The following is a 20856-nucleotide window of genomic DNA, read 5'->3' on the forward strand; positions in this document are numbered from 1 at the left end:
TTAAAATTATAGGAATTGATGACTAGTTCTAAGAAATTGAAGAAGATAAATGAGACAAAGACAACAAATGACAAGCATTAAGATCATTCAAAAGTTTTCTTATGAATAGCTGTGGTTTACAGGTATGAGCTACTGTCTTGGAAACTTTTTTTGCAGATATCCTTTTAATGCCCTTAATTTAATATCCTTTTAGCGCTCAGCTTATGTACATAAGCTACAAGTATAGGATAGCACTTATATAATAGCAGTCACTGTCCTATATTATTTTTTCCTCTTGTAGAGAATCTCTTGAGTATTGGTCAAGTTGTAGATGGCACGTGAGTCTGGGAAAACAGGGTGAAAAGCTGATACAAGTGTGAGTTCAGCTAAGGAAGAGTATAGGGTTAGAGTGAGGATAACATTGAGCTGAAACTACAAAGTCTCAGCAATAAATGAAGTACAGAGTAGCAAGATCCTTGAATACCCTGACTTACCTGTACTATTTATGTAGATAGAAGAAATAAATGAACAAATTAGAAAAGAGAAAGAAGAAGCTGAGGCACGGATGCGACAAGCATGTAAGAACGCAGAGAAGTCAACTAGTGGAAGTGGGAGTGGCAGTAAAAACTGGTCGGAAGATGATCTACAATTACTAATTAAAGCTGTGAATCTCTTCCCTGCTGGAACAAATTCAAGGTATTGGCTTTCATGAAACTTTTCAACACATACTGGAGCCTGGAGATGATGTAGCCAGAACTCTCAAGTGTTAGGTATTGTACAAACTTATGAAATAAAGCTTCTGCCTAGAAAGGCCACTAAATTATGTGTAGTAGCGGAAAATATAAATCTGCTTGTCTTATCCATTATATCAACACACATCCATTTCTCTGGAAACTGAAGATCGTGAAACTAAGTGTTGACGGCTGGTGTTGGCTTATGCCATCATTATGTGCCAGAAACTGGGCTTTATGTCCTGTGGTTTACTTTGCTAGTTTGTCCTTTGGTGCTTTCCACCTTTACCAGAGCTTACTTTATAGTCTAGTTTAGAAACTACTCACAAAAAAGACTCAGATCCAACCCATCCGCATTCTGTGGATGAGAAAAGGCAGTGTTTATATAGTTTCCTTAAGAAGTATGTGGTGGCATACACAAATGTGTGGCTTTATTCCTTTTTTTGTATCCAGAATCTAAAAGGTTTTACCCAAATTTAAAATGAGGATTGTAGTTGATTTAAACATTAAAAACACAAGATCTGTAGTCCAGGAAATAATGGTGTAGATTAACAGCTTAATAAGACCAATTTAAAGTTTATCCTATAAATCTTACAACTAACCTTTCTTTAGTAAAACAATGGATTTTTTTCCCTTAATAATATTGAACTTTTATACCATTTGCTCTAGATGGGAGGTTATTGCAAATTATATGAACATACATTCTTCGTCTGGTGTCAAAAGAACTGCCAAAGATGTGATTATCAAAGCAAAGAGTCTCCAAAAACTTGGTGAGTTACATTTAAAAAAAAGGATGCATATCTTTTTAATAATTTGTGTGAAAGATTAAATGTTAAAATTTTTCATTTCTCAGATCCTCATCAAAAAGATGACATAAACAAAAAGGCTTTTGATAAATTTAAAAAAGAACATGGAGTAGTACCCCAGGCAGATAATGCAGCACCTTCAGAACGATTTGAAGGTAAATTTTTGTGTTTCTTTAAGTTGTTAGCCATGGTTTGCAGGCTATTTGAAGATACACAAGACTTGGGATATAAGTTAAGAATAAAAGTTTAGAGGCTTGGACGATGAAAGCTTTGTTTTGGGGAGGGTTGGGTGGGAGGTGTTGAGTTTTGTTTTTTAAAAGAAAGTCACAGATTGACTAGCCACTACTTGAATTGTAGTTTTCTATTCAGATTCCATAGGATTTTTTCTATTCAGATTCCATACTGTGCTTTTTCAATAGTTGCTATAAATATCCCATTAAGATAGCTGAACAAATTATAATACCTTATCTAGTTATTTTCCTAATTTTGAAAGATGTACTATAGTTGTTGACTGAAACTTATACTGTGCTGATGAACCAGTCCTCGACATTGCTACTACTAGGCAAGCACTCATTACTGAGTGCCATTTCTCACAGGAATTTTGTAACATTGCTTTATTTTGACATTGTGAAATTACTGGAGAACAAAAAACAATTGGATGTCACTTTTTTTCCCACTAGTACCAGGGCTTGAACTTGTTTTCACTCTGTTTGCTTTGAACTGCTGTTCTTTGATCCTAGCCTCCTGGGTAATTAGTATTACTGTTGTGAGCCACTGGCACCTGGCATGCTTCTACCTTTTTTTTAAAGAGGAATCTAGCTAACTAAAAATATTAAGGCATGTTTTAGACCACTAAAATGACTTCCATCTAAGATCTTCATGGAATTAAAAGGATATCCTCAAAAAAGCTTCAAAGGCAGTAGCTTGTACTTGTAAACCACAGCTAATCAGCAGATAGAAATCAGGAGAGGCCAGTCCTGACAAACCTCACGAAGTGGGATCTAGTAGTCATTACTTTAATCCCACCTGTTCAGGATACATTTGGGTAGGATCCTGGCCAAGAGTCAGTAATCCTTAGTACTTTAACAACAAAAAAAAGTCTTTATCTGCCTTGAATACAGATATGTTCTCTGCCTTGCCATGAGTGCTACTTCTCTTTTTCAACTAGGAGATCAAACCCAGTTTCACAGAACATGATTTTAAGCAGTAATCAGAATGTTAGTTGTGTAAGCTGCTACTGCTTTTGTTGTATGAGCTGCCACTAGTGCATTATGTTATAGTAATCAAGGTAGCTTTTCGACATTTAATACTGCATTTTACCCTCAGAGGTTGGTTAATATTTAGTAATTTTATTAAATACATTTATTCCTGACATGTTTTCTCAAGTGTAAGTTTATTTGAAGACCTGCTTTAATGGCTACTAGAAGTACTCAACATTGGCTCTACAGATTTTAGCAAATATATTGAAAAGATAAATTACAACACTGATTAATTACAGCTTACCTCAATAGCACTCTGTAGTACTCAAGTTTTAGGTACTTGGCAAAAGGTACTTGGGTACTGTAGCAAAAAGTTTTCTGTGCAAGAACTTCCTCTAACCTGTAATGAATAATCAGAAATCTTGACTTATCTCAGAACTCACAGGGTTAAGTAATTCTCAGCTTTCCATGTAAGCTGGGACTACAGGTCTGCATCACCCAACCCAGTTTTTAAGTGGTGACTTTGTATTTCTGAGCACAAAAGTTCAGCTTTAAATGTAATTTAAAAAAAAGATCTGGTGAACATATTAGGTCTGAAGAGACTAGCAGATATTTTCTATTATACTGTGTTTAAAAGGCCCTCAAGAAGATTAATTTCTATACCACTGCTCCTTTTGTTCACCTTTGGCTCTCCATTTCTGTTCTGCACCCCCACCCTTACCAAGATAGATAAATGAACAAACAAGACAAACAGAAAATAAAACAAAAATAACAAAGGGGGAAAAAAGATTAATTTCTGGGGAGGGAATTGGTTTTCTTCTCTTCATCACGTTTGTATGTATTTCATACCTGTTTGCTCAAAACTACACATACACATGCCAGACTAAAATGGGTAGCAAGATACCTATGTACCAAAAAACTCACCTGGGGAAGTGTTCAAAGACAGCTCTTCCTACCTACCAAATTTTTCAAATAAATATTTTTACTAAACAGGTCCATGCACAGATTTCACACCTTGGACAACAGAAGAGCAGAAGCTTCTAGAACAAGCTTTGAAAACATACCCAGTAAATACCCCTGAAAGATGGGAAAAAATTGCAGAAGCAGTTCCTGGCAGAACAAAAAAGGATTGCATGAAACGATACAAGGTTTTTAGCATTTATAGATTACTTGATCATTTAAATTGTAACTTAAGAAATAGTTACCATTTTAATTTTGCATGCTAATTGAGTGGTTACTTAAAGAGTAGTTAATGGGTTTAAGTTACTATAGAGAAATGAGTAGTAATGACAAAACTTATTAATGTTACAATACTATTATACTTTTTAAAATTATTAACATAGTAATTACAAATGCTTAGAAAGGTGCTGGTGGCTCACACCTGTAATCCTAGCTACTCAGGAGGCTGAGATCTGAGGATCGGAGTTCAAAGACAGCCTTGGCAGGAAAAGTCTGTGAGACATTTGTCTCCAGTTAAACCATTCAGAAAAGCGAAGTGGCACTGTGACTCAAGTGGTAGAGCACTAACCTTGAGTTGAAGAGCTAAGGGACAGCGCTCAGGCCAAGAGTTCACGTCCCATGACCAACAAAACAAAAAAACAACAAATGGATTATGTCTTATTTTAAAACTGACAGCTTCTAATGTAAACCTTTTTCTCTCTTAGGAACTTGTTGAAATGGTAAAAGCAAAGAAAGCTGCTCAAGAACAAGTGCTAAATGCAAGTAGAGCCAAGAAATGACATAATGACAATCTTTATTATGTGTTCATTTTTATAATAAAACTGAAAATACTGTAGAGGGATGTGTGCTGCTTCCCAACAAGTTTCCTCACACAAATACCAATCATTACCCAAAATGGTTATCAGGGTGGCAGTCCAGTCCTTTGAAAATATGACTCAATAAGTTACTCAAACTTCCAAGTACGTTTTTATTTCTCCCTGTAGGGACTGACTGACATGTAAAACCTGCAGGTCTCATAGTTATTGTTGGGAATATTTGATTATACTGGCGTTTTAATTTTGAGGCCAGCACATGTTACTGCAAATCTGGTTAAAGTCTGGTAGTTGCTCAATGGGACCTGCAAATGAAAAGTAATATAATTAAAACTGAATTACAGAAAAATACACGACCAACTTTGTGCACAAGAGAAAAGGAACTTGGCTTACCAACAGCAGCGATAGCTGGACTTTTGCCATAAATATATTTGGTACATATTTCTCGAACTGTCTCAGCACTCACAGCCTGAAACAGAAAAGCTGTCATTAACATGCTATATTTGGAATTTTTAGGAGACTGAGATTTAGACTATTTTTTAGCTTCTCTAACAAAGACATTTTAACAAAAGACCCAACAGTATATAAAGGCTACTTACATCAATTCTTGCTTCAAGTTCAGGGATTGGAATTCTTCTATTATAACACAACATCTGTCTACCAATATCTTCACAAATTGGAGTTGAGCCTGTTAAAGAAAGTGGTAAACTAAATACTGGAATATAGATCAACCATGTGTGACGATGGTTAAGTTAAGCTTTTTTGTTGTTGCAGTGCTAGGTATACTAGGCAACTACCTAAGTCTTTATTCTTACCATCAAGCTGTAACAACATGTTTGTTTTTAGAAGATTTTTCGCTCGTGCAACTTCATTCTCAGTGACACTTGTACAGAGTCGCATCCTAAAAAGCAGTTAAAAACTAACATTGTAGTCAGAAAATGTCCTGCAACATGTAAGTTTATGACTTAAACAGAAATGACACTCTATATATTATACAACAAAAGAGATTATTATAGTAATGCCAGATGTCATTTTTTTACATGACAGTCTAGCCTCATTATAGTGGAAAAACCAGACACTGGTGACTCAACATCTGTAATTCTAGCCATTCAGGAGGCTGACATGTGAGGATCAAAATTCAAAGCCAGCCTGGGGAAAAAAAATCTGCAAGAGTTATCTTCAATTAACTATCAAAAAGTTGAAAGTGGTGCTGTGAATGTATGGTAGAGCACTAACCTTGGGCAAAAAAGCCTCATGGATAGGTCCCAGGCCCTGAGATCCCGCCACAGGATCCTGGCAAAAGAATAGTGGAGGAAAGAACTAAAAGTTACATTGTTAGCCCTTTGCCTCAGACTACTGACTGAAACACTCGTATTTGAAATACGATTTTTTTTTTTGCTGGTCCTAGGGCTTGAACTAAAGGCCTGGGCACTTTCCCTGAGCCTCTTTGTGCCCAAGGCTAGTGCTCTACCTCTTGAGCCACAGTGACACTTCTGTTTTTTTTTTTTTTTCCTTCAGTTTTGGGGCTTGAACTCAAGGCTTGGGCACTGTCCATGAACTTCTTTTGCTAAAGGCTAGCACTCTACCACTTGAACCACAGCACTACTTCTGGCCTTTTCTGTTTATGTGTTATTGAGGAATCAAACCCAGGGCTTCATGCATGCTAGGCAAGCGCTCATCACGAAGCCACATTCCCAGTCCATCACTTCCATTTTTTTTGAGTAGTTCATTGGAGATCAGAATTTCATGGGGATGATCCTCCTCAGATCTCAGCCTCCTGAGTAGTTAGGATTAAGGTGTGAGCCACTGGCGCCAGCTAAAACGCAACATTTTTCTTTTGACAATGACAACTTTAGATTCACTTTTATAATCTTAGATTCCCAAGGCAGATAAATTTTAGAGGTATTTTCTTTTTAAACATTTTGGTTCTTTATCTTCCAAAAGATGAACTTTCTGCAGTACATAACATCTTCACACATAATTTAAAAGAAATGTCTTTAAAAACACTGGTAACCACTGGCACTGCTTTGAAGGCTACAGTTATGAGAAAACTGCCATAAGATTTAAACTACATATTTCTCACCACTCTTTTTGAACAACATGTAGCATGTCTGCAACCGTTGCTGGTTCACAAACCATATAGAGCCCCCATAGTCCTGTATCAGTGTAGGAAGTATTGAAAGATTGGAAGCTGTGGCAGAGATTGCCATGACAAGTGAGCTGGGCCAGCTTGCTAGATAAATTCTGCAAGAAAACAAGACTTGTAGGTATATACATTCAAATTGCAATGAACAAGGAGATACATGGCAAGTAGAGAACTCCCTAAAACGCTAAATAAACTACATCTCAATTGTAAATTTAAAATTCAATAAAACTATTGATGATTTAGTCCAATGTATAATGTAAAAGCAATGAATCCTTATATGTATATAATGTAACAGATATACCTACTTAAAAAAATCCACTGCAGCTATCAACCTATTAGAACTTTCAGTTACAAATGCTTAAGGGCTTAAAATTATGCTGGATATAAAGCTTAAGATACTCTCATGACATACAGTTTCAAGACATCTTTCATACAATACTCTTGGAATTTCACTTACAGAAGAGCTATAAAAATAGCACAGTTCAAAGAACCTCTTCATTTACATTTTCCTGTAATTTACTGTCGGCTTTATTTTTACTTTATATGTTTTTCAAGTTATAAGATCCTGCTAAACTTTGAACCTAGGGCCTCACTCATTCTAGGGTAACCCTTTACCTCATGAAATACATCTCTCCAACCCTTTGTATTTTGAGTTTCACTAACTTTGGACTGGCCTTAAATTCAGTGACCTTTCTACCTCCCCTTTCCTGTAGGCATGTGCTACCATCACTGGCTGCATCCCTAAACACTGTGCTCTAATGAAAAACATTCATGTTTTCAGTAATATACTGAATTCAGAGTATTAACATTGATAGAGTATTATTAACTACCATATTACTAACTACTATTAACTGCTACTATGACAGCAACTTAACTAATTCTATCCTTATATTGTCAAACTTTGTGGCAAAGATACATGTTATTCTTACATACCAATCCAGGATCAGTTTATAAAACACACATGCCCATGCTCATACACACCAGTCTTGGGGCTCTTGAACTCAAGGCATAGGTTAAAGGTTGTGTTCTAGCCCTTAAGCCATAGCTCCATATCTGGCTTTTTGGAGGTTAACTGGCTATGTGTCTCATTGACTTTTCTGCCTGGGCTGGTTTTAAAAATACAATCCTTAGATCTTAGCCTCCTGAGTAGCTAGGATTAGTGTGAGCTACTGGCACTGGACCCAGTTTATATTTTTAAGTACAACATCAAAGTATAAGCCCAGCATCAATGACTCATACCTGTTATCCTAGCTACTAAAGAGGCTGAGCTCGGAGGATCTTGATTCAAAACCAGGGGGGGATGGGAAGGTGGCTCAATGGTAGAGTGCTTGCCTTGCATGTCTGAGGCCCTGGGTTCGATTCCTCAGCACCACATAAGCAAAAAGAAGAAAGCCGGAAGTGGCGCTGTGGCTCAAGTGGTAGAACGCTCTCCTTGAGCTGAAGAGCTGAGGGACAGTGCCCAGGCCCAGAGTTCAGGCCCCACAACCGGACCATCCCCCCCCCCAAAAAAAAAAAAGAAAAAGAAAACCAACCAGGGCAGGAAAGTTTGTGGGACTCTTATCTTTAGTTAGCCATAAGAAAACAAAGTGACTCTGTGGCTCAAGGTAGTAGAGAGCTAGCTTTGAGGGCAAAAGCTCAGGGACAATGCCCAGGCCCTTAGTTCAAACACCATGACCAGCCCCCCCCAAAAGCCAAAGTCATAGTACAGATCTCTATTTTGTCATTTCAAAAAATGGCATATAAACATTCTATGAAATATAAAAACATTTCAGAAAACTAACTTTTGCAGGGTTCTGGTGGCTCATGCTACCTAGCTAATCAGAAGAATGAGATCATGGTTTGAAGCCACTTGGGGCAGGAGACAATCTACAATTAACTACCAAAAAGCTGGAAGTGGAGCTGTAGATCAAGTGGTAGAGCAGTAGCTTTGAACAAAATTGCTCAAGGAACAGTGCTCAGGCCCTGAGTTCAAGATCCTGGACTGGCGCATGCACTCACTTATGCACATGTACAACACACACACACACACACGCACTCACTCATGCACATGTACAACACACACACACACACGTTATTTTTAAAATCAATCACCATTCCTCCACCAAAAGAGCGATCCCAGTTGCCAATCAATGTGTTTGCAACCATGAGACAGATTGTATCTGGATGTGCCCAACCAACAGCTTCAACAGCTATTGCTAGATGCGCCAGAGGCATTTTGTCATCCCTCACCCGAATCTGGTTAAGGACAAAAAAAAAAACAGTAGTTAAGTGCAACTGTATAACATGCTTATTAACAAACAAAAAGATTGATCAGTGCTATGCAATGTTAAAATGCTCATGACACTTTTTTTTAAAACCTATCAGGCCTCATTTTGCTGTGTAATTCAGATTTTCAGGAGTTATGGAATGATTACATTCACTAAAAGGTCTCCAAGTTAAAGACTACATTACCACATGTAAAGGGGTGCATTCTTTTTTTAATAATTAGAAAATCTTTTTTGTTAATCTGAATTTTTCTATCTGAACTGAATTTATTTTTGTACTGCCATTGCTATTAGAGTTCTTTGTAGCTGCCAGCATCAGATCTCCTTCCATGGAAAACTACGCTTGGGTCTTAATGCTACAGCTGGTATGTAGTAAATCTGCAAGTTCTGGCTGTAACAGCTACCCTCACAAATGTACTGTGAGAAGAACTCAGCCAAGAGCAAACTCAATGTGAAAGCCAAAATTTCTAGTTATTATAAGGTTACTTTTATGCTTTTCCATATATAAATAAAAGAGTGCCAAAGAAAAAGCACAGAAGCACCAAATTATAACACTGCTAGAAACTCCTATTAGAAATACACATTTTGTATACTCATTTGTAAATGTAACACAATATATCTAGAAGGCTAACTTCTAACTAGGAGGCTTGCCCTACCTCACTTCCTGTAAACTTGCAGGGAGGCAGAGCTGGTATATTTCCTTTCTGTGTGCACAAGGAATCACCAAAATGAAACTTTGCTAACTCAAGCAGTTCATCATGGGAAACACCTAAATTGAAGGAAAACATTTTCATATGTATGAATTAGCAATACCACCTAAATTAAACAATTAGCTGTTGTAAATTGCTTTAAAATAAGCTCTAGTAGGTACAAAATGTACATTACATAAACTACTTTCTCTAAGAGCATACTTATTTTCTTGGTATTAAGACCTGGGTTGCATAACTCATTCTATAAAAATACATCAATATACCAGTGTATTCACAGCTAAAGATAAGCAATCACTATACAAAACCATAACTATAACAAGAAGTTCTAGGAAGTAACCTAGTAAAAAGCAAATTCCAATAAGTTATTTTTCAAAGTAGGAAAGAATAAAATGGGGTCCACCTCACTCAAAAAAGCTGTACATACACGTATGCTTCATTCTTTCAGTTCTGTTGGCAGAATTCAGGAACAAATACTTTTATCTAAATTTTCTTAATACGTCCATAGTAATCTACATGTTCATTATTTGACATAGAACTCTTAACAGGAATTAATCTAAGATTAGATTAAGAAATTCTTAGATTCTATATTCTTTTTGTTTTTTGTCAGTCATGGGGCTTGAACTCTGGGCCTGGGCGCTGTCCCTCAGCTCTTCAGCTCAAGGCTAGTGCTCTATCACTTGAACCACAGCGCCACTTCTGGTTTTCTAGTAGGTTATTTGAGATAAAGAGTTTCACAGACTTTCCTGCCTGGGCTGGCTTTGAAAAGCAGTCCGGGAGCTCAGCCTCCTAAGTAGCTAGGATTACAGACATGAGTCACCAGCGCCAGCTTTCTATATTCTTTACTATTCAAACGTAGGACACAGAATTCAGCCAGTGAAGGATCCTTCCCTTCATTGAGGATTGGTTGAGGATTGGGGGGGGGGGTGAGAAAGTGCTAGATTTTTTTTAACTTCCTGAAACAAAACCTTTCTCGGGTAAATAAAACTAATTGTCACCTACAGTTATTTTTAAGAAAGAGTGGGGATGGGAAGGTGGCTCAGTGGTAGAGTGCTTCCCTTGCATGCCTGAGGCCCTGGGTTCGATTCCTCAGCACCACATAAGCAAAAAGAAAATAAAGCCAGAAGTTGCGCTGTGGCTCAAGGGGTAGAGCGCTAGCCTTGAGCTGAAGAGCTGAGGGACAGCGCCCAGGCCCAGAGTTCAGGCCCCACAACCAGACCCCTAAGTCAGCTGAAGAAAGAACAGGGGCTGGGGGCTAAGGAAGCCACTACACTTAGGCACAGGACTAGTGGGGTGAGTTGCTGGCTTGGCTGTGGGCAGTGCTGGCCTAGTGGGCCTTCTCTAGGAAGGCCCTGCAGCACCGGAGACACTGCTAGTACACCAGCTCGAAGTCAGAGTCGTTTCCATAATAGGGATCTTCAATAATGAGTTGTTTGTGTGGATCATAGCTCCCAAGCACTTTGATTTTAGTTTGGCAGTTTTTAACTTGATTACTTTTTCTATTCAAATCTCTCAGATTGCTTTCATCCATACATAATATGTAATCGAATGTAGCAAAGTCTTCTTTGGTAACCTGCCGGGCAGTGTGACTCATGGGGATGCCATGCTTCCTCATGCAGCTCTGCCCTCCATAGTCAGGGGGATTTCCTACTTCATATGTGGATGTGGCCACCCTGTCCATCCTCCAATCACCTGAAACATTTTGGTCAGCTACAAGTTTTCTGAAAACTGCTTCTGCAATGGGTGACCGGCAAATGTTACCCAGACACACGACTAGCACGGACTTGTGACTGCGTTCCGCCATCTTCCCAGGTGCTCCAGTACTGGATTTTGAACTCAGGGCCTCATGCTTGCTAGGCAAGCTACGCCTCCAACTACTCTTCTGTGTTTGTTTTTGTTTGTGTGTGTGTGTGTTTAAAGTTTTTGTGTCACTCCTGGGGTTTGAATTCTGGACCTGGTTGCTGATCTTGAGTTTTTATTTCTTTTCTTTTTGTCGGTCCTGGGGCCTGAACTTTGGGCCTGGGCGCTTCCCCTTAGCTCAAGGCTAGAACTTTACCACAGCAGCACTTCTGGCTTTTTCTGCTTATGTGGTGCTGAGGAATTGAACCCAAGGCCTCATGCATACAAGGTAAGCACTCTACCACCGAGCCACCTTCCCAGCCTCATTCTTGAGCTTTTTTGCTCAAGGCTAGAAGCCACACAGTTCCACTTCTGGCTTTTTACTGGTTAACTGGAACTAAAACTAACTTCCAGGCAGCAGGATGGCTACTAACTGCAATCCTCAGATTTCAGCCTCCTGAGTAGGATTATAGGAATGAGCCACCAGCACTGGCATGTGTTGGTTACTTTTTTAAGATAGGGTTTTGTTTTATGCCTAGGCAAACCTGCACTATGATCCTCCTGTGACCCTTGTGTCACTGGGATTATAGATGTACATATTATACCCAGCTTGATCAAGTGCCTTTTTTTGTTGTTGTTGTTGGTGATAGGGCTTGAACTCTGGGCCTGGGCACTGCCCCTCAGCTCTTCAGCTCAAGGCTAGTACTCTACCACTTGAGCCACAGTGCCATTTCCGGTTTTCTGAATAGTTTATTGGAGATAAGAGTCTCATGGACTTACCTGCCCTGGCTAGCTTTGAACCACGATTCTCAGATCTCAGCCTCCGTGTAGCTGGGATTACAAGCATGAGCCACTGGCTCCTAGCTTATTTGTAAATTTGTAAATAGTTCTAACTATATTTCTGAGTTAATGACCTAGGGGTAGAGAAGGTGATGAAAGTGAAGGTTGAATGTCTCTGTTATTTATTGTGGCTCCTGGCAACATTAACTTGTCCTTGTGTGATAGGCATGATACTCTGAAATGTGCCAAAGTTTCTAAAATGTCTGATACTGATTGAGACAAACATTTTAAATTGCCTTGGTTAAATGAAGCCCCAGCAACCATGCTCCCTGGGACTTCTCTGCCCTTTTGAGTTTTATTTTGGTCCATGGGTTCATTTTGGCATTGTTGATGTAAGAGCTTTGGCTAGTTAATGGTGTGTTTAATTATATTGCTGGAACATAAATGTGACATATGTTATAAACGATGGCATCTTAAATGGAATAGGCAATTTAAGGCTGTAGTTACCACTCCAAGTTCCCTTGCTCTTTGTTTGGGGTAAGTGGAGGTAGTGGTTAGAATACTAGCTAAATATTGTGCACATCTAACAAAGAGGATTAATAGATGATGGTAATACTACGGTGCAAGTGTGCATCTGACATCCTTGTCATGCAATGGTCTTCTGTTTGTGCTGCCAACAGAAGATAATATCTAGATTGGTATCTAAGATTGATCCCTATGTAGTGATCCCAAAAATAATTTGTCATTCACTGAATCGTATGATTTATTTGGAAAATACGATGTAAGCTGTGTAATATTTTATTTCATTTACAGAAATCTTACTTCAGTGTTTTTTAAAGGCACTTGAGCTGGGCGCTGGTGGCTCATACATGTAATCCTAGCTGCTTAGAAGGCTGAGATCTGAGGATCACAGTTCAAAGCCAGCCAGGGCAGCAAAGTCCATGAGACTCTGATCTCCAATAAACCACTAGAAAACCAGAAGTGGCGCTGTGGCTCTAGAGGTAGAGTACTAGCCTTGAGCTGAAGAGCTGAGGGACAGTGCCCGGGCCCAGAGTATACTGCATCTATCCACACTGCTCTAATACTAAATGAGAAAAAGAAAACTGGAAATCAATTAAAAGATACTGTTGCCTAAATTTAGGCTGCTAGGAAATTGGCAGAATCTGGTTCACAATACATTCTCATAGCTTCCTATGTATTTTCTGTGGTTAGTAGATCTATTGATTAGATGACTGAGTTCATGAAAGAATGAATGTTTCTCAAGAAATAATTTAAAATCTTAAGAGATTCTCTAATTATAGAACAGTAACTTCTCAGTATAACCATCTATAGTTCAATTAGGCCTTGTCTTATAAGTCAATTCCACTACGTATGTATACTGAGGTGTTGCATGGTTCATGAAGTTTTTCTATAAATGAAAATTACTAAAAGAAAACAAGGTTTTCTGTTCATTCCTTCAACAGTTTGCTCTGGAAATAAAAACTCTTTGAGAAGTATATAATCACCACTGTGTTTAAACACTTATAAAAATTTAAATTGACTAACCTCCAGCAGCAGCAAGTACTATTCTCGGTCCCTTATAATGTGTAGTTATATAATCCACTAAGTCCTTACGATTTATAGATCTGTAAAAGTAAAGCAATTTTAAGGATATCAGAAAGCATGCATCTTTATATAATACACCTAAAGTCAAACAAGATCTTAAAAAGTATAACAAAAAGAAATAGGGTACAGACAGTATGTATCAAAGAGCTTCATCTTTTTTTTTGGCAGGGGGGGGGGAGGGGGGGAAGGGGGGGGTCCGGTCGCGGGGCCTGAACTCTGGGCCTGGGCTCTGTCCCTCAGCTCTTCAGCTCAAGGCTAGCGCTCTACCACTTGAGCCACAGCGCCACTTCCAGCTTTTTTCTTTTTGCTTATGTGGTGCTGAGGAATTGAACCCAGGGCCTCATACATGCAAGGGAAGCGCTCTACCAGTGAGCCACCTTCCCAGCCCAAAGAGCTTTATCTTATTTATATTCAGGAAGACAGATTTGACATTTTTTTTTTATTCCAGAAGAGTCCAGACAGCTGGGAATTGCATAACTTCAACTGCAGCCAACTACAATTCCATGCATATTTTTAGGAGAAAAATAATTTTTTAAAACACACTTTTTGAAAATTTGTAAAAGTCATTTTTTACTGTGAAAATTAAACCTACTTGATATTTTCAGTTGGTCCCAAAATTGTCCGTCCAAGTGCAGTATTTTGATAAGCTGTGGCATGAAGATAATCAAAAACAACTTCTTGCAAATTGGTTTCAACTTCTTGCATCTCTCTAAGAATTACTCCACGCTCACGTTCAATCTCTGCTTCTCCCAATGTGCTATTTTGTATTATATCAGCAAGAATTTCTACAGCTAATTAGAATGAAAGCATAAGAAACACTAAGAATCTTAACTTTTCTATTAAAATTTTCTTAAATCAACATTAGAACTATGATACTATTCACTATTGACTAAATGATTAGCTTAGGAAGAAAAGATTTTCATATTTGACATAACTAAAAAGACAGCATTGAAATAAAAATGAAACAGCCAGGTGCTGGTGGCTCATGCTTGTAAATCCTAGCTATTTAGGATGAGATCTGCAGACTGGTTCAAAGCCAGCTCAGGCAGGCCATTCTGTGAAACTATCAGAGCCGGAAATGGTGCAGTGATATTCTATGGCATGCCACACTTCATAATTCTGGATTTGTACTTGCTGTTTTTGTCCTCTGACTTACTTAACTGTTCACACCAATCGCCCCTGGATCTAGTTGTTGTTTACATAATCATCAGAGGTAGACCAAAATTCTCTTCACCAGGAAAGCCTTTCCAGGTGTTCCCAGTTTAGGTTCAATTTAGTCATGAAATCCTCTACTTGTACTTCAAAGCAATTTTTTCATTTTTGTTTTGCCAATTCTGGAGCTTGAACTCAGGGCGTGGGCACTGTCCCTGAGCTTCTTTTGCTCAAGGCTAGCACTTTTCCAACTTGAGCCATAGCACCACATCCATTTTTTTCTGTTTATGTGGTACTGAGGAATTAAACCCAGGGCTTCATGCATGTTAGGCAAACACTCTACCACTAAGCCATATTCTCAGCCCTGTAATTATAGTTTAAAAATATTAGCATAGGGGGGGCTGAGAAATTGGCTCAGTGGTAGAGCGTTTGCCTTGCATGCCTCAGGCCCTGAGTTCGATTCCTCAGCACCACATAAGCAAAAAGAAAAAAGCTGGAAGTGGCGTTGTGGCTCAAGTGGTAGAGCGCTCACCTTGAGTTGAAGAGTGCAGGGATAGCACCCAAACTTAAGAGTTCAAACCCCATGACCAACCAAAAAAAAAAAAAAATAAGCATAGGCCGGTGCTGGTGGTTCACGCCTGTAATCCTAACTACTCAGGAGGCTGCGATCTAAGGATCACGGTTCAAAGGCAGCCCGGACAGGAAAGTCCGTGAGACTCTTATCTCCACTAGAAAACCAGAAGTGGCGCTGTGGTTCAAGCGGTAGAGCGCTCACCTTGAGCTGAAGAGCACAGGGACAGCTCCCAAGCCCAGAGTTCAAGCCCCACGACCGACCCCCCCAAAAAAATTAGCATAAATTCAATGTGCACTGCACTTTCATTGTAATATTTACAACTTGCACATAATGTACCTTAATTGAATTTATATTTAATTGAATGAATCTTTCCAGTTACATGTTTTCTTGCATATGCTCCATGAAAGCAGATATTGTGTCTGTTTTGCAGACACTGCATGCTCAGCAACTACTTAGAGGCAGTCAACACAAAAGAGGAATGAACAAAAATTAGTTTAAGCCAGGCACTGTTGGCTCACGCCTGTTATCCTGGCTACTCGAGGCTGAGATCTGAGGATCATGCTCAAAAGCAGTCAGGCAGAAAAATCCATGAGACTCTTTCCTCCTAATTAATCACAAAAAAAAGCCAGAAGTGCCACAGTGGCTCAAGTGTAGAATGCTAGTTAGGGATAGTGCCTGGGCCCAGAGTTCAAACCCCAGGACTGGCAAAAAAAAAAAAAAGAAAAAAAATTAGTTTAAAAATCCTAGAGTGTCAGGTGCCAGTGGTTCACACCAGGAACTCCTAGCAACTCAGGATCACTGTTCAAAGCCAGCTCAGGCAGTAAAGTAGATGAGACTTATCTCCAATAAATTACCAAAAAGCTGGAAGTGGATCTGTGGCTCAACTTGTAGAACACTAGTCTTGAGAAAAAGAAGCTCAATAACAGCACCTCATTCCCTGAGTTCAAGCCCCAGGATAAGGGGTGGTGGGTACTGTAGTGATAGGAATCTCTCCACATACTTACATATTTTCTAATGTAATTTTCTACTTTGTAATTTACATGTAGGGCAATCTATTATTAAGTAGATTTCCCTGGCAGTTTCTAAATAGAGTAGGTATAAAATTGGTGACAAATTCAGGATTTTCCTCCAAACTCTTCTGCATTATAGAGGTTAGTATTCCACTTTTTTCTTTCCTTAAACCAGTTCTGGGGCTTGAACTCGGGGACTGGATACTGTTCCTGAGTTTTTTTTAGCTCAAAGCTAGTGCTCTATCACTTGAGCAACAACTATATTTTTGGCTTTTTGGTGGTTAACCAAAAAGTTAAGAGAAGCGTCTCATAGACTTTCCTGCCTGGACTGAATTTGAACCATGATCCTCAGATTTCAGCCTCCAGAGTAGCTAGGATTACAGGTGTAAAACAATAGTGCATGGTTGTTTTTCTTACACTACGAAAATGCTTTGTGTAAACTGGAGATATAGCTCAAGTTGTACAGCACCTGCCTAGTGAAAACAAAGACTTGAGGTCGAACTCTGGCACTCTGGCACTGTTAAGTTGAGAAACAGAAATAAGAACAGCTCCCCCTCACTCAGAACTTGGTTCATTTTTTTCACATTTCTAGGTCACTGTTTTACAATAGGCATAACAATAGTACAAAATTATTTCTGAAAAGTACATTATGTGTAGTATAATAATACCTCTTGGTAAATCTTTAGAGAATGCTTTGGCATAATATACAGTTTGCTCGCGGGAGGTATAGGCGTTAAGATGAGCACCCATGTTTTCAATCTCAAGTTCCAGGTCTAATTGGGATCTCTTTTTAGTGCCCTTGAAATAAAAGAGAAAAACAAATTATGACACATTACCCTTTGTCTATTCCAAACACTTCAGATAATGAATATGGAAGACTGAAGTCAATGTGAGTTTGGTGGCATGGACAAGTTTGGTTTACAAAACATATTAAGGTTCAATATACTAAACTGCTTTTACAAAGCAGCTAGCAGTAATGATACCAGATACTGTTGTAGGAAAATAAAACATGTCATACTAATGAAGTAGTTCTTGCCTTTAAAGCACTTTTGTGCTTACTACCTTTTAAAGAGAATGCATTTTTTTGGTAAAAATAAGTCTTGCAATCTACCTTGAAAGCCATATGCTCCAGAAAGTGAGCTGTTCCATTATTCTTCTCATTTTCATATCGACTTCCAGCATCAATCCACAGTCCAACCTTAATGCAATCAAAGAATAATTAAAACAATTTTAATTTTTTTCTTTTTGGGGGAAGATAAGGAGGCAATTTCCAGTAGTCTCTTTCCTTTTCCTGACAAATGCTTTCTGTCTTACCACTAAAGTTTCCTTGACCAGAGTGAATTGACAGTTCATTCCCATAAACTGAGACATAAAACTTTTGACTATCAGGCTAGAAATAGGTGTAGAATACGTACTTACGAGTTTCGATAATGACTTAGATTCTTGCACGCGCGCATATGTGTGTGTGTGTGTACTGGTGTTTGAACTCAGGTCCTGGGTGATCTCCCTTAGCTTTTCTGCTCAAGGCTGGTGCTTGGTGCTCTACCACTTAAGCCACTTCTTTTTTCTCTTTTGTCCTGGTGGTTAACTAGAGAAAGATTTTTACAGATTTTCCTGCCTGGGTTGGCTTTGAACTAGATCTTCAGATCTCAGCCTCCTAAGTAGCTAGGATTATAGGCATCAGCCATCAGCACCCACCTTACAATTCAGATTCTTTTTTTTAATTTTTTTTTTTTTGGGTCCGGTCATGGGGCCTGAATTCTGGGCCTGGGCACTGTCCCTCAGCTCTTCAGCTCAAGGCTAGCGTTCTACCACTTGAGCCACAGTGCCACTTCTGGCTTTTTTTTCTTTTTGCTTATGTGGTGCTGGGAATCGAACCCAGGGCCTCAGGCATGCAAGGCAAGCGCGCTACCACTGAGCCACCTTCCCAGCCATAACTCAGATTCTTAACCTAACTCATTACTACAATCATTTAACTGTGGTATAAAGAACATTAGAGACTGTCAGAAAACTGTGGCCCAAAGCTTCATATTACCTGCATAACCTTGTACAAAACCATTTAACTTCCCTGAATCTGCTTCCTCATCTATAAAAAAGGTGAGATGCTTACTAAAAAAGAATTTTTAAAAACAAGACAAAAGATGTAAAACATCTGGCAAAGAATATCCCAGCAAAATACCTCTTTATCATCACTACTACTAACAATAAATTTAATAGAATATGAGAAACACATAGATGGTGAAAGTGGATTCACTTCCACTTGATATAAAAGTATAACTGCAAGGTTCAGAGAAATTGCTCAAGTCAAAATAATCACCACTGGCCAACGAAAGAGCTGAAGGTTGAGTTTACTTTCTCCTAAATGAAGTGGCATCATTCAGATCAGGTTGCCTAAATCATTTACCGTGCATGTTGACAGCCCAGAATCTTCAGAGGCCACTCTAAGTCCATTTTCCAAGCATGTTACTCGTGTTTCAGGAACATTCAGAACAACTTGTGTAGCAGCCTGTGTACTTCTTAGTCTGTTTCCTCCAAAATACAATGGCTGGTTGAGGTAGAAGAAAAGCAAACCTTACTATTCTGGTATTTAATGTCAAAAAATCAAATCTATCTGAAATAGACTCTATAAAATCCTCTTTCCTAGGCTGGGGATACCTTAGTGGACAACGGCTAAAGACTCCCATCTCCACCAACAACCACAAGTGGGAAAACATACAAAACACAAACAAAAACTTCCGCCTCTTTCTCAACTTCTGTTCCACTGGGATCTAGCTCTTGCCCAGTCTAAGACATCTTTTTCTTAACCCAACAATATCTTTTTTTTTTTTTTTTTGGTCGGTCGTGGGTCTTGAACTCTGGGCCTGGGCACTGTCCCATCAGCTCTTCAGCTCAAGGCTAGCGCTCTACCACTTGAGCTACAGCGCCACTTCCGGTTTTCTGGTGGTTTATTGGAGATGGGAGTCTCACGGTCTCTCCTGCCCGGGCTGGCTTTGAACTGGGATCCTCAGATCTCAGCCTCCTGAGTAGCTAGGATTACAGGCGTGAGCCACCAGCGCCCTGCTAACCCAACAATATCTTAAAGCAACATGTCTATAAGCAGTAATTATCTTTACTCTGAGAGAAACAAACCTCTCAGAAAGATTTCATATGAAGGAGAAGGCAGGCAGCTGGGGTGGAAGCTTGGGTAGGAGAAATAACCATTACGTGTTAAGTTGCCCTGATCTGCAGCCACTACGCTATCACGGTAGATAGGAGCTCTTGAGAAAGGCACCCACCGCCGGGGAGTGACACCGAAGAATAAAGCTTCCCTCAGCCTGAGAACGACCCCTGCTCCCTCCCCTCCCCTCCCACCCCCTCCCCCCCCCCCCCAGCGCGGCGGCCCGGCCCGCTGAGCGGCGCGAGGGGACCTGCCTGCCTCGCCGAGCACCGCCCGGCACGGCGCTCAGACCAGAGGGACGAAGCTCACCTGCCCGGCGGCACCTCGGACCACCAACTTCTCGGCGAAACCCCACAGACGCCGCCTCGCCGCTGGTAATAATAGTGTTCGGGCTGCGGCCGCCGCCATGACAGTTGAGGACTACACGGGAAGATGTGCTTCCGGGGTCGTGACCCGAGGTTCCGGAAAAGAAGGCGGGCCCCATCTTGTGACGGCGACGGGATAACGCAGCTCTACGCAGAGTGTTATATAACCCGGATTAGGCAATCGGTGCACACGTGTGTGTGTGTGTGTGTGTGTGTGTCTGTGTCTGTGTCTGTGTCTGTGTGTCTGTCTGTATCTGTCTGTCTGTCTGTCTGTGTGTTCCTGGGCGCTGTCCCTGAGCTCTTCTGGTCAAGGCGAGCGCTCTACCACTTCAACCACTTCCTGTTTTCAGGTGGTTTATTGGAGATCCGAGTCTCTCGGTCTCACCTGCCCGGGCTGGCTTTGAACCGCGATCCTCAGATCTCAGCCTCCTGAGTAGCTAGGATTACAGGCGTGAGCCACCAGCGCCCGGCAGTGTGAGCGCCTCTTGCTAGACATTGTACCACGTGGACAATATCCGCAATTGTGATTAGTTAACTTTATTGATCCGCTCCAAAATGCAGTACAGAAGTGTGGCAAAACTAAAAGTAACTTCAAACAAGGTACAGTTTTCCTTGATGGGTGTGACTGATTGGAAAAAGCAGAATAAGAGAACAAGATCATCACTCACTTGTCTTTTTAATTTAATTTTATTGCCGAGGTGATGCACAGAGGGGTTAGTTACATTCCTAAGGTAGTGAGTACATTTCTTGTCAAACATAGTTATCCCTCC

General features: G+C 39.9%; 2 protein-coding genes and 1 pseudogene across 4 annotated transcripts in view; 1 reads left to right on the forward strand and 2 right to left on the reverse strand.

Moving 5' to 3' along the window:
- The window catches only part of Dnajc2 (DnaJ (Hsp40) homolog, subfamily C, member 2), a 35392-nt gene extending 30882 nt beyond the window's left edge, over positions 1-4510 (forward strand). For all 3 annotated transcript variants that reach the window (XM_013035272.1, XM_013035273.1, XM_013035274.1), the window contains 5 exons: positions 491-675; positions 1380-1480; positions 1564-1671; positions 3709-3863; positions 4380-4510. In XM_013035272.1, the coding sequence (XP_012890726.1) occupies positions 491-675; positions 1380-1480; positions 1564-1671; positions 3709-3863; positions 4380-4454 (624 nt within the window). In that variant the 3' untranslated portion in view covers positions 4455-4510. The remainder of the gene's footprint in view (positions 1-490; positions 676-1379; positions 1481-1563; positions 1672-3708; positions 3864-4379) is intronic.
- Positions 4511-4618: 108 nt separating this feature from the next.
- Pmpcb (peptidase (mitochondrial processing) beta) lies at positions 4619-20146 on the reverse strand. The gene is made up of 13 exons (XM_013035275.1): positions 20031-20146; positions 18969-19109; positions 17676-17762; positions 17233-17362; positions 14421-14619; positions 13769-13848; positions 9554-9666; positions 8725-8868; positions 6571-6731; positions 5303-5388; positions 5087-5175; positions 4881-4956; positions 4619-4792 (listed from the first exon to the last, which is right to left on the reverse strand). Exons 1-13 carry the CDS (start codon positions 20127-20129, stop codon positions 4728-4730), a joined length of 1470 nt encoding a protein of 489 aa, XP_012890729.1. The 5' UTR covers positions 20130-20146; the 3' UTR covers positions 4619-4727.
- On the reverse strand, positions 10836-11413 carry LOC106000078 (annotated as a pseudogene).
- Positions 20147-20856: the final 710 nt, after the last annotated feature.

The sequence above is a fragment of the Dipodomys ordii genome, unplaced genomic scaffold (assembly GCF_000151885.1).
Source record: "Dipodomys ordii isolate 6190 unplaced genomic scaffold, Dord_2.0 Scaffold207, whole genome shotgun sequence".
Taxonomy (NCBI): Eukaryota; Metazoa; Chordata; class Mammalia; order Rodentia; family Heteromyidae; genus Dipodomys; species Dipodomys ordii.